Here is a 14,308-nt window from a genome sequence, read left to right on the forward strand (position 1 = left end):
AAAGGCTGGAACCTCTTGGAGGGATGTGAACTCGGGCTCTCCAGCTGCCTTCCTGCCTCCAGGCTTTCAAGGCAAGTCCCACAAGTAGGCAGGTGCCAGACGCAGGCATCAAAGTGGAGGACGGCCTCCTATTCGGGAAGAAGCCTCAGGACTCACCCACCACCGAACCTCAAGAAGCGCTGCCAGCTTTAGAGGCCAACACTGAGAGCAGCATTTGCCTGGGGACCTCCCGGGCTTCCAAACCTCCCCTTGCATCGCCAAGGTCAAATCCATCCCCATCCAGGAGCCTCCTGCAGCATCTTCTTACCCACCTCCCCCTTTGCTTTAGTCAGGCTGATCCAGTTTCAAATGCAGAGTAATTCATTCTGGAGAGAAGTCAGGTATCTGTATACCAACGTGGAGGTTTCCAGGCAGAATAACCAGATGGCTTGTTTATTTTGACTCCAGGAGGAAGAGCTGGGGATGATTTGAAAGGCAGGAGAGAGACTGTCTCCTCTGGCGCTTTGAGGAAGGTGACTTAGGAGGCAGAATAGACAGAGTCCACTTAGCCAAATGCAAGTCTTCTAACCACGGGTCTCTAAGTAGAGAGGGACCAGGAGGCGCCGCCACACTAAGAAGGGCATCTAACACGGCTGCATGGTACTTGGTTTCTCGGGTCCTCCCATCACCCAGCTAATGGCAGAGACACACCTGGGATCCAGGTGTGCTGAGAAGAAAGTGCTGCGCAGCAGGGGGCATCGTCCCCATGGCCACTGGGTCCCTGGGGACCAAGCCAAGCGCTCCAGGCACAAGCATTAGCCTAATTTCACTGGTTCCTGCTCCTTTTCAGACTCAACCCTTCTAAGACAAAGTGGGGTTCCTGCTCCTTTTCAGACCCAACCCTTCTAAGACAAAGTGGGGTGGGAGTTAAGAAGGTAGAAAATGGCCCTGGAACAGGCCAAGGTAACTGGGACATTGTCTGGACTGATGATCTCAAATATTTGAAGTTGGGAGAAGACAAGGGACAGAAAGATACTATTAACATTCCTGGGAGTCCCCTGACAGCCGAGTGGTTAGGACTCTGCACTTTCACTGCTGAGGGCTTGGGTTCAATCCTCGGTCAGGGAACTAAGACCCCACAAGCCACTGGGCTAGGAAAAAAAATACCATTCCCAAGTAGATTTCCTGTAAATACTAATATTCATCCAGAAATTTAATTAATAAAAAACTTTCATAAACCTTATCTTACTTGATCTTCACAACAATCTTGGGAAAATACTACGGTCTTCATTTTGTAAAACAGGAGACTGAGTGAACTGTCCTCCTTGGCGGTAGCCTCAATGGTGGAGCCAGGACCTGAATCTGGGTCTTGTGACATTTTCCTCCTCACTCCAAGACCTTCAATTTCAGATGGAAAAGGCCAGGCCAACCTCTCCAGCCCCATCACGTATACCCACGAAGCAGATCACCACCATCTTAAAAGAAAAACAGGGCTGCATGCCTTCCTTGCAGTAATACACCTAGGAGTGGGGGAGTGGCCATGGAGAATGCAGAAATGGTGGTGACCAAAGGCAGCTTCAGCTCCCTCAGCCTCTTTGGAGAGGCCAACCGATGCCTAGACTGCCAGTGCTGCCAAAGACAGCGCTGAAGAGAAAAACATCAAGAAGTTAAAACCAGTGGGGATCTGGGAGTGGGAGGCTATTGCTCCCTGCTTCTGCTCTGCCCACCCACCAGAATGGTTATTTCAACCACTCTACCTCGGACCTTCTCAAAGCTTTAGTTTCTCCCACAGATCACTCAGAGTAGACTCTCAGGAAAGGAAAGTCAGTTAACTTGTTAGGGTTTTATTTGTTTAAAAAAACCCCTGAATAGGCCCCAAACTTGTGTGTTTACTTGCTAGCCAGATGTTCTAAATGGCTGAGATCCAGGCATGTAACTCTATATTCTGTGGTTCTGCTCCTCCCAAGGGGGCTTTCAGATGCTTTGATAGAGGAGATGCACACTTGCAGTGAGGAATACACAGGCTGAAGGACCCTCTTTCCCGATCAACTGGCTCAGCTTACTTCCACCAGTTTCCCAGGCTGTGTGCATCAATCAGACCAGGCTGCCATACCTATCAGCCAACTGGACCAGCTCTAAGCCCATTGTCCTGAGAGCCACACACACCCTTCAGTCCTCAGCCCAAGGACCACCTCTCCCACAAACAAGTCCCTGATTCTCCCTGTGTCTCCCGCTTTGTTCCCTCATGGCTAATTATGTGTCTTTCCCATAGTTCTTCTCTAATTCTATTCTTGCTAATTAATTATGAACATCATTTATTTCCCTAATAGATCATAAACTCCTCAGAGACAGATATTATGTTGAATCCAACTCTATGCTCCCCCTATCCACATTTATGTCTGGGTAGGGGTTCGGCTTTGCACATAGTAGGAATATGATTGATAATGGTTAAAATGGAATTTACCCCGGTTTCTTCAAAAACAGGCTACCTGTGAAACACAAAAGACAGCCCCACCCCTCAAGCTGCCCTTTGACAAACTTTACAGAGTACATTACCCTCTCCCCCCAGTTGTATCTCAGGGTCACTGCAGCCAGTCCTAGCCAGCACAAGACACACAAACAAAGTCAAACCAGACTGGCAAAGGCAAAGGCTTCAAGTTTGGTTATCTAAAGAGGTTAAAATTACATAAGCAAAAGCAAGGGACTGGTGCTGTTACACATTGCCAAGGAAAACCAAGGAAGGATTTGTGGGGTCAGGGGTGGTGAGGAGGAAAGGAGGGAAGAAGAAAGGGAGTTTCCTGCAAAGAGCAAGGATCATATGGGTGACGGCTGAGACCTGAAAAGATTCCTCACCATCACAAAGAGACACACCATCCCTTTTACAGGGATGGGAAGCCCGGACACTACTGAGGTGAGCTGTCATCATGGTCTCAGAGGGGCCCTGCTCATGCCTCAATATACTGGGGACCTGGGTACCTGGGAGCAGAATGCGGGGAGGGAAGGTGGAAGAGAAACACCAGGAAGCTCAGAGAGGGCCATGAGCACTGGCAGAGGGAGAATCACCCCAGAGAGTGCTCACGGGAAAGGCTGTGCGCTTCGTACCAGGTGGAAGATGGAACAACCAATGTCGGGGAAACAAGTCTGATCTGGGCCAGTCACTGATGGAGCAGGTGAAGGAATCCACCCCTTTCCTGGGATAAAACCACACATACCACCCCCCCACCCCCCCCAACCACCACAGGACCTAAGTTTTCTTTATTGGTTGAGGACTTAGGGTCAGAACACAGCTACCCTGGGACAGGTTCCAGGGAGGCAATAGTCATAGTGATTGGTGGGGGAAAAAAAAAAAAAATCTCAGAATCAGATCTCAGCCAGCAGGGGAAAGAGAAGCCATTTCCACTAGAGATTTGAAGATCTCTCTCTGCCTCTCCCTCTCCCTCCCTCCCTCTCCCCCCACCCCACACATACACAGACATACATCTATCATGAACCTAAGTAAAAATCTAATTCCAGTTTAAGTATAAGAGGTTTAGTCCAGAAAATCCTCCTCTCTGAGGCAGTGTGGGGAAGATCTTATCTGTTCTCCATTTCCTATCGAATCACCCTTTTTCCTTTTGGGGCCCCAGAGGAGATGATGAGAATTCCCCTATCCAGGGCCAGGCAGGAGATCGAGATACAGAATGAGGCCCACGCCCCTCTGCTCAGTTGACCCACCCCTCACAGGCTCTTTCACCCAGACCTCCTCTTTACTTCTAACTGCGGCCACAGGTCATTCAGGGCAGAGGACAGGGCCCACCTGGCACCACTTCCCACCTGGAAGAAAGTGGAGGACACGTAGGGGGAGGGGCTGCCTGCCCTGTGCTCACTCCCAAGGGGCCCTGGCCTCTGAGCCACGTGGCCACTTCTCCATCGCCTCCCTGCCAGGGCTCACGCCAACACACCCAGGGGATTCATCACAGGCGGGAGGGCGGTGAACCTCGGGATTAGGAGAGCGGCTGTCCTAACCCCCATGGCCCCAAAGAGTACCTGCCAAGGCCTTGATCCGGGACCTCTCAAAGAGCCTGGCTGAGCTGTTGTCATTATCCAGCTCATCATCCGGGCCGTCCCAGCGGGCATTGATCCGGCTGTACGGTGGCTGGTTGCCCACGTTTTCAAGCTCCGTGGCTGATGTCATGTCAGCAGGCTGTCCGCAGCTACGCCTGCCTCAGTCTTCATGGAAGGGTCCCTGGGGGGTGGGGGTGACAGTAACACAGTCAGAGGGTTAGCACCCAGCCCCTCGGACTTTGTCTCAGGGGAAACTTATTTGGAGCAGCCGATAGGAGCTGATCTTTGTGGGAGCAGCACAGGGTGCCCTGCGCCTGGCCATGCTTCCTACCCGGGGTCACCGGGTCACCAGGTAGAAAATATTGCAGCAGCAGCAACAGTAACTGGGACGGTGCCAGCAGGGACAGAGGGTTGCAGGCAGCAAGGGTCAGGACGGCCAGCAGGTGGAGATGTCAGACGCAGCAAGCCTGCTTCCTCCAAACCCGCTGCTACGGCCAGAGAGGCGGGGGCTCTCCTGGGAGCCAGAGGCTGGCTGGGACGAACTGGGCAGAGCAACGCTACCCTGTGACCTGGGGACCCAACCTGGAGGCGAGGTGGGGACAGGGCAGGAGAGGGAGAAGCTGGGAGCTGGTGGAGTCTGACTCAAACATGAATCAGGAGGGAGCGGGGCAAGCATTAGCTTTGAGATGCCACCGGTGCCACCAGCCCGGAAGCTGCGCTGGGGAACGTCAACTCCTCCCAGAGGCTCCCAAGAGCCCTCCGAGTTCTTGGCCTGCAGCCAATAGTCAGAAAGCTGGCTCTTGCTTTTGCCTTCTCTGAACTGTGCCCAGGTGCTTGAACAAGCTCTCTGGTTGCATCTCGGGACAGACCATGGAGCCAGATCAGCCTGTTGTCCCTTCGAGGCTGTCAGCATGATGGTGGGGTGGGGTGGCGAGGGGATCCCACAGACAACAGAGCTGTGTGTGTTCATCCATGCTATGCACACGGGCGGCAGGAGCCCTGGGTCCTCACTCGCCTGTCACGTATCACGTTTATGCTTTCATTCATGATTAATTCACATATGCGCCAAGTCCCTATGAGGTGGGGGGTGATATGCCAGGCATAGCACCTTATGAGTGAGACAGAAGGGCCCTGTCCTCATGGAGCTTATATCCTGGCAGCAAGCAGGATGATTAAAGCAGCAAGTACAATAAGGTGTGATGCTGTGCCACACTGGGAAAGAACAGGGTAGTGTGATGCTGGACGCTGGGTGTCAGGGGAAAGAGAGTTTAAGTGGGTTCCTAGAGGAAGCTTGGAGGCTTCCTATAAAGGGAAGATGGAAAGGAATGAGTCCCAAAAAAAGGTATAAAGAGCAGGTGCAAAGTTCTGACGGTGAGAAAGGGTGTGGCAAAATTTAGCAATCTTATGATGTAGCTGGAGGATGAGGGCAAGGTCAGGGAGAGGGAGGCTAGAGCAGCCAGGCTACGACCTGATGTCCTGGGCTTTTGAAGCAAGACGGGCTTCCCTTCAGTCTTAACTGCCTAACCTGTACCTGTGCTTCAGTCATCCCCCCAGGGAGCTTAAGGGACTCCAAGATCAAGTCTGTAAAAGAGAACAGGGAGCCCGGAGCCTTCCTATCCAAGAGGACAAAAGGGGGCGGGGGTGGGGAGGCCGTGAGGCAGACAAATGACAAGTGTTGACAACTAGTGAGCTGTGAGGTAAGCCACTCCCTCCAGGAGCGTGCGCACACACACACACACACAGTCATCCAACACACACACGCAGCCACCGAAGCAGACGTGTGCCTGAGGAAGAAATGAAGCAAGCTAACCAGCCCAACATCACTGCAGCACCAGGGCCCTTGTTTTTCAGACAGAATCCCTTCAGGCTTTTTCCCTCATCTGACTAATCAATCCCACCACATCCCTTCTGAGCTAAGACTGGAGCCTGAGTTATCCACCCTAATTGTGCAAGGGAGAAAATCAGGGCCTGCTAGGATGAAGCCTCCCCAAGGTCATCTAGGGAGTGACGGCTGTTGGCTGGGAAGGAGGCCAGCCTGGGAAGGGGCCGCTGTACCCCCTTCGAGTGGGCAGGTGGATTTTAAAGAAGAAGGTGAGGAAAGAACATGGCCCAAGAGGCAGAGGGCACTCCTCAGCTTCCAGAGTTTGCCAAGATATTTGCTACTGGGGGAGGGGAGGGTAAAGATGGGGGAGTCAGCCATCACCCCACCAGGTCCGCCCTGTGATTCCAGATCTGGGACCCAGAACACTCTCGTCCCTTCTGACAACCTGTCATCTTCCACAGTCAGGTGTGTTGCTTTCAGGGTTGAGATGTCCCACTCAGCTGGCCAGGCAGAGGTGGCTGGGGGGGACCCCTTAAGGGACATCACCAGCAGCTCGGAGCTGTGAGCGGGGCGGGACCAACAGGCTGATCGTCTGAACTGGGCTGAGCTGCCAGACGCACGCGGGGAGATGAGATCAGATCCTGCGTGCAGGAGGTAACCGGACCCTGGCTCTCCTTCTCATCTCGGGCTATTTTTAAGAGTGGCTGAGCTGAGCGAGGCCCAGGCTGGCCGTGGGGCCTGGGGAGTGAGATTACCTTTGCCGTGGCTCCGTAAATAAGTCTGCCCCAGAAAGATGAGCCTGAGCGGGCAGACCAGCAGGCCGGGCGTTCAAGACAAGATTGATGGCCCTGGGTGCAGAGGAGCAGCCACTCGACAGCCATTCATCCTGCTTAAACCCGCCCTGCCTCCTGCGACCGGAGCTCGGAGGACGTAGCAGCCAGGCAGCGGCTCTGCCGGGAACGTGAAAAGACACATGTGCGTGTCTAAATACACAACTCAAGGTGTTTTTTTCTTTTTTCTTTAGAAGGATCAGATCCCAAAGACAAATACCAAGGAAAGAGACTCAGAAACTAAAGAAAGGCCCTCTTCCTCTGCCTCCCCAGCCTTGCCCACCCCAGTCGCCTGCCCAGATGGCATCCCACCAGGGCCAAGGGGGTAGGGGTGGGCTGATGTGCTCAGTGGCAATGAGAGAATCGGGTGTGAGAGGCAGGAGAAGAAAATAAGAAAAAAAGGAAAGCTACAGATGGTGATTCCAGGAAAACAAAGCAAAACTCGCCTAGAAACAAATTCAACCCAGGGTCACCCATAACCTCTACAATGTCCCCTGCACCACGGGATCACCATGGTGCACCATGAAACCACCATGACTGAAAAGAATAGCATATGCTGGGGACACATGGTGGGAACACCTAGCCGAATGTGGGGCCATGAAAATGACATTCAAATTGGTCTTGGAGGCGAAGCTGGAGCTGAGGCGGTTCAGTCATGTTTTTAAGGACATAAGTAATTTCTGCAGTCAGACTGGCCCTTCATGAGTATGTTAGTTACTCAGTCGTGTCCAGCTCTTTGCGACCCCGTGGACTGTGGCTCACCAGGCTCCTCTGTCCACGGAATTCTCCAGGCAAGAATACTGGAGTCGATAGCCATTCTCCTCTCCAGGGGATCTTCCTGACCCAGGGACAGAACCTGGGTCTCCCACATTTCAGGCAGATTCTTTACCATCTAAGCCCTAAGTATGGCAGACAGCAATTAAATGGCTAAAAACAGGCCCCAAACTGCACCTCACTTCCCTGCCAGCAAATCCAGGGAAAAAAAGATATAAGAAGTAGTTCCATGTCCATCTACTCTGTAGTTTACTCTGAAGCCCCCTAGAAGTCCTTCTCATGACCCACCACCAGGGCCTCATCAGAGTGTAGCTGGGTCTTCTCTGGTCTGTGTCCAGGGGAACCCGCCTTCCCTGTCCATCTACCGGCCTGACAAGCAGCTAAGCAAGTCTGTCTCCAAAACCACAATCTGAGGCTCAGCCTCACCTGGAGGCGTCTGTCACCCCATGACTCCAGGATACACTTTTGAGTGGGATGGGATGGGTCGCTAGAAAACTTGCCCACAGCTCTGTACTGAAAAGCTCATGCGATTACACAGCACACTCCCTTGCATAACGAGCGCCTGCCTGGGAAATGGATTTCACAATATCACTGATGCAACCCGCAGCTCCACCCTTTTCTGGTGTGCCTAGGCATCATCTGCTTTTGAGATCAAGTGATAGGCCTTGGAATTTCAACCCCATGTGCTATGTCCTGTTAATCCCTGGGGTAGGTAGCAACCCAGGAAGTGGCTGTCATGGTAGCTGAGCAGAAGACGACGGATGCTTTTTTCTTCCTCTCTGCACCCCATCTCCTCTTTCCTGGACTACATAAATATGAGCAGTAACAAAGCCCAGGTGTGAGAAATGGAAGAAATACAGGCTGATGCTGTGTTTCCTTAGCAGGGTCATGGGTACAGGCTATTGCAATAGCTTAAATACAGTCTTCCATAAGCAGAGATCTTAGATTCTCTCTATCTTTGTCTTTAGCTATAAGATTTGACCCCTTACTTGCTTCCTATTTTGTCCTGCCCCTTTATGCTACCTCTAGACTGCTTTTAATGTGTTTTGGCACCATGCCAACCCAGGTCAGAAGAGTAAATCCTAAAGTTTCCCTGGAACCTTCCTGCCAATGCTTTTTACCAAAACAGAACATTCCTCTACTCCCTTTGAACGTAATCTCACTGCATATTCACAGACACCTTAAAGAATAAATACATAAGCACTCACTGAAACAGCACGAGAACCAGTGAGAGGCCCAGTGCAGCATACTCTAAATCTATCTCCACCCCCACCGCCTCCCCATCCCCCAGCTCCAGTCTGGCACCTCCATCTGTCTAGCAGACGTCTCCACCTAGAAATTACGGCTCAGCCTCAGTATGGCTGAGGCTGAACCCACGGCTCCCAGCACAGCAGAACAGGGGAGTTTGGGGACCAAGGGGTGACAGTGACGCCCAGACAAGCGTTACCACCTGTGGCTGACCATTCCTGCCTCTGGACATCACCAGCTGTGTCTGGGCCAAGCTGCTGCCTCCTCAGAGCATGCTCTGCTTTCCCACATTCCACAGCTCCCATCCCAACCCAGCCTGGCTGCCAGTTCATCATTAGCAGGGTATGGTTTGGGGGTTCTTAAAGTCTCAAGACTTCTCTCCATGGTGGCCACCATCAAGGATCCCCATCTATCTGCAACATCCTGGCCGTTCCGGTTCACTACTGTTGGGTAAGGCTTTGCCCAGCCCTTCTGCTCCAGTTTCTATCAACAGGCAGGGACTTCAGGCCCACATGTCACAACTTGCCTGTCTTCATCATGGAAAAATCTCCTACTAAGAACTGGCTTCAGTCATGCTGCAGCTGCTTGGATGGGGGAGGAGGGGTGGGATCCTGGCCCCAACAGTTCTTGCAGGGATCTGATTGGGGAACAGGTGCTGCCCAGCTCTGATACAGGGATTGGCCCATCAACCCTCTATCTTAACACCTATCAGCACCTCACATCCAACACAGAGGCAAATGTCTACTGGGAATGATTAAAGACAAGAGGGAAGAGGTGATATTCTTAATATACATTAAAAAAAAAAAAAAACTTAGTTGTGGCATGTGGGATCTAGTTCCACCATCAGGGATCAAACTAGGGCCCTCTGCATTGGCAATCCAGAGTCTTTACCACTGGGCCACCAGGCAAGTCCCTACATGGTTTTTAAAGATTATCTTCTCTTCTGATTCTTGGGCTTAATATCTACATTTACAGAAAGCTATTATAACCCTGTCCTACTTATCTCTCCGAAGCTTACTTCTTTCAAGATAGCCACTGGCCTCCTCCCCACAAATAAGCAATTTCTATGGTCATCAAATTGAAAACCTGAATGCCCAATTGCTGTTCTTCCATGAAGACTTTTCTAGTTACTTCGCTCTTCTCTGATGAAAACTGCACAGGGAGGTAGTATGGTCTCAATATTTGTAGTAGTCAAGAATAGGTTAAAATACCTAGAGACTGGGAGAAAATATTTGCAAAGGATGTGACCAACAAGGTCTTAATTTTCAAAATATATAAAAAGCTCATACAATTCAACAATAAAAACAAACAACCAATCAAAAAATGGGCAAAAGACCTAAACAGACATTTCCAAAGAAAACATTCAGATGGCAAACAGGCACATGAAAAGATGCTCAACGTTGCTAATTATTCAGTTCAGTTCAGTTGCTCAGTCGTGTCCAACTCTTTGAGACCCCATGAATCGCAGCACGCCAGGCTTTCCTGTCCATTACAAACTCCCAGAGTTTACTCAAACTCATGCTCATCGAGTCGGTGATGCCATCCAGCCATCTCATCCTCTGTCACCCCCCTCTCCTCCTGCCCCCAATCCCTCCCAGCATCAGGGTCTTTTCCAACGAGTCAACTCTTCGCATGAGGTGGCCAAAATATTGGAGTTTCAGCTTCAGCATCAGTCCTTCCAATGAACACCCAGCACTTATCTCCTTCAGGATGGACTGGTTGGATCTCCTTGCAGTCCAAGGGACTCTCAAGAGTTTTCTCCAACACCACAGTTCAAAAGCATCAATATTTCGGTGCTCAGCTTTCTTCACAGTCCAACTCTCACATCCATACATGACCACTGGAAAAACCATAGTCTTGACCAGATGGACCTTTGTTGGCAAAGTAATGTCTCTGCTTTTTAATATGCTATCTAGGTTGGTCATAACTTTCCTTCCAAGGAGTAAGCATCTTTTAATTTCATGGCTGCAGTCACCATCTGCAGATGCTAATTATTAGAGAAATGCAAATCAAAACTACAGTGAGGTACCACCTCACACCAGTCAGAATGACCGTCATTAAGCAGTCTGCAAACTGTCAATGTTAGAGAGGCTATGGAGAAAAGGGAGGCCTCTTACATTGCCGTTGGGAATGTAAATTTTCATACTGGAAAACAATAAGGAGGTTTCTTAGAAAACTAAAAATAGAGTTGCTATATGATCCAGCAATCCCACTCCTGGGCATATACCCTGACAAAACTATTCAAAAAGATACAGGCACTCCTTGGTTCATAGCAGTACTATTCACAACCGCTAAGACACGGAAATAACCTAAATGTCCACTGACCGATAAATGGATAAAGAAGATGTGGTCCATGTACACAATGGAATACTGCTGAGCTACCGAAAAGAATGAAATAATGCCACTTGTATTAACAGCAACATGGATAAACCTAGAGATCATACTAGGTGAAGTCAGAAAGAGAAAGACAAATACAATATGATATTACTTATACATGAAATCTAAAACATGACATAAGTGAACTTATCTACAAAAAAGACACAGACTCACAGACATGAAGAACACGTTGTGGTTTCTAAGGGAGAGGGGAATGAGGAAGGGATGGACTGCGAGTTTGGGATTGCCAATGGAAACTATTATATATAAAATGGATAAACAACAAGGTCCTACTGTTTAAGCACAGGGAACTATATTCAATATCCTGTGATAAAATACAATGGAAAAGAATATGAAAAAGAATGTATACATATGTAAAACAGGATCATTTTGCTCTATAGCAGAAATTAACACATTGTAAATCAACTATACTTCAATAATATAAATTTTAAAAGGAATAGGTTGAAATAATTGTGAAGAGCTGACTCATTGGAAAAGGCCCTGATGCTGGGAAAGATTGAGGCCAAGAGAAGGGGGCAGCAGAGAAGGAGATGGTTGGATGGCATCACTAACGCAATGGACATGAGTTTGAGCAAGCTCTGGGAGATGGTGAAGGACAGGGAAGCCTGGCGTGTTGTAGTCCATGGGGTCATAAAGAATCAGACATGACTTAGTGACTGAACAACAACAGTTGAGATATTTCTCATAAAACAATTGATTTGGAAAAGATAAGGAAAAATGAAACTATTAGATAACAGGTTGATGGAGAATTATACAAGATCAAGTTTCCAACACCTGAATTCAGTGATGAGTTTTAGTATCATTAACAATAAGACAACAAGACGCTGTGTCTCCAGATATAAGGCAATACGAAGAGTATCATGGCCTATGATATTCTTACCAAAAAAGTTGAATCTCAATCTGATCAAGTCTGTAGAACTAGTTTTCCATTTACAGGAATTATACGTTGAAGAGACAAGTTAAATGACAAGAGGTAACAAAGAGACAGATCCAGGAGGTAGGTCATTTTGCAGACAACTGGCTCTACTTCTTCAACAAGTCAATGGCATTAAAACAAATAGACTGAAAAAGAGGCAGAGGGTACAGACTACTGTAGATCAAAAGGGACTCAGGAGATGTAACAGTGAATGGATCACATACTTTGGAACTTGAATCAACATCAAAACACGCCCAAACACGTTTTTAGACAAACAGGGGTATCTGAATAGTGGGCTGAAGAGTAGATGATGACCAGGAATGATAGTCAATTATGTTAGGTGTGATCATGGCAGAAAGGTTATGTTACCATAGCCCTAGCGCCCTGCACAGTCTGGCTTCATCCTCCTGCTCCAAGCTCATTCCCCAATCCAGTCCCCCTCCACCACTTCCTGCATCCTGCAAGTCTTCTTTCAGTTCTTCTCAGTTGTCACTTCCCCCAGCTCTGGCTCTTGTGCACACCTTGTCCTCAGCTTGGGACACTTTCTGGGGCATTTTGCATGTGTGGCTCCTCCTCTTTCCTCAGGCCTCCTCTTAGAGAACAGTCCCATGTGGAAGTCCTCCCCAGGCACGCCATATAGACTAAGTCCTTTGTCATCCCCAGTCCGGGCACTTTGCTTGACCCCTTCACAGCCCTCACCATAATTGTAATCACACATTTGTCAGTTTACCTTTGCTTTTGCCTCTCCCTACCTAGACTGTAGATTCCTTACAGGCAGCAGCCAAGCCTGTCTCATCCATTATTCTATTGCAGTGCCTAGCACTGTGCTCACCACACAGAAGTGCTCAGTGAGTATTCTCCTCCTCCTCAAGACCTAAGCTCAAACTCAAGATCCACTATCCCACTTTATTCCCGATCCATTCATTGTGCATTCACACAGCCCACTTATGTGCATTGCGCACTTATTCAATATTGATTCATCATCACAGCCAGTCATTAAGCCTCTGTAAAGTGTCTTCTATCCATCATACTTTTATGTTCTAAAGCTTCCATTTCACTTCAGGCCCTTTCCGTTATCCACCAGGACATGGGTAATGGCCCAAATTTGTCTGCACTCAACCTCTTCGATCCATCTATACAGCCCTCCTCACAATGACTTGCCTCTGTTCCCTAGTTTTCAGCAACTCTCTGACGCACACTCTGACCTGGAGTTCTCTGTCATTTGGTGTCGAGTGCATACGCTCTCTTATGCTGACTCTGCTCCAGCCAAGAGGGTCCACGTGACCTGCACTCCCACCTCTGGGTCATGTGTGTCTACAACTTTGTGCCAGCAACCCATATGCTGAAATTCAGGCATCTTCCCTTTCTTCCACCAATTTAAAATAAATACTATTTTCACACATTTAGAAACATGATGTAGCATTTTCCTAGAAGCTGAGGGAGGTCACCTTTCCCCTTCTATTCATCTCCATGGATCCCACAGTGCTTCTATGATCACCAAGTGCAGGGGCAATCAGGTGGGCTCAAGGAAAGCTGCTGCTGATCTGTGTGCTGACTCCTCCTCCTCAGTCCTACTCCCTCCCCCAGTCTCATTTTTAATCCCTGGTGAGGCCAGATCCTCACCATCTTTTCTTCTAGCCATCTTTCTCATCCTGGGAGGAAGATGAGTCTTTAGTTTTTTCTTCCTTCCATCTTCATTTTAACATGTTCAAGTCTTTCTCGTCTTAAATAAAACTCCTCCTTGTCATCCTTTCATTCCTCCCTTTCAAAGTCAAATTTCTTGACAAAGTTGCCAAGAATAAAAACAGGTGATTTACAGAAGAGGAAATCCAAGAGGCTAAGACCCTAAAAAGAGATGCTCAAGTTCTTTAGCTAACAAGAAACGCTGATTAAAATAAGGAGACACCAGAAGCAAACATTATCAAACTGGATAACACAAGATGGTGATGTGCAGAGCAGGCACCTTGTATACTGCTTGCTGGTGGGAGTGTGGACTGGCCCAGCCATTCTGGAAGCCAGTGTGTAGTTCTCAGTCAGGCTACATATCTACAACCCTGTTCCTGGGCATACAGACTGAAGAAATTCTCACACAGGTCAAAAAAGAGGACATATGAAGGGAAGTTCACTGCAGCATTGACTGTGGTGGTGGGAGGGTGAATTCAAACCGTGTGTCCATCACTTGGGGATGGACAGTAAAATGGGATGTATGTACACATGGATGACCTTAAAAATAGTGAATAAAATAAACAGAATGAGATTTATAGCATGCCACTGACATAATTTCAAAGTGTTAGTCGC

The 14,308-nt window shown here is 48.9% G+C and overlaps 1 protein-coding gene across 1 annotated transcript in view; it reads right to left on the reverse strand.

Annotated features, from left to right (window-relative positions):
* SPTB (spectrin beta, erythrocytic) overlaps positions 1–14,308 on the reverse strand; it is a 128,264-nt gene that overhangs the window by 66,127 nt on the left and 47,829 nt on the right. Inside the window, exon 2 of the mRNA XM_065941784.1 lies at positions 4,006–4,204. Within this exon, the coding sequence (XP_065797856.1) occupies positions 4,006–4,153 (148 nt within the window). The 5' untranslated portion in view covers positions 4,154–4,204. The remainder of the gene's footprint in view (positions 1–4,005; positions 4,205–14,308) is intronic.

The sequence above is a fragment of the Muntiacus reevesi genome, chromosome 7 (assembly GCF_963930625.1).
Source record: "Muntiacus reevesi chromosome 7, mMunRee1.1, whole genome shotgun sequence".
NCBI classification, from domain to species: domain Eukaryota; kingdom Metazoa; phylum Chordata; class Mammalia; order Artiodactyla; family Cervidae; genus Muntiacus; species Muntiacus reevesi.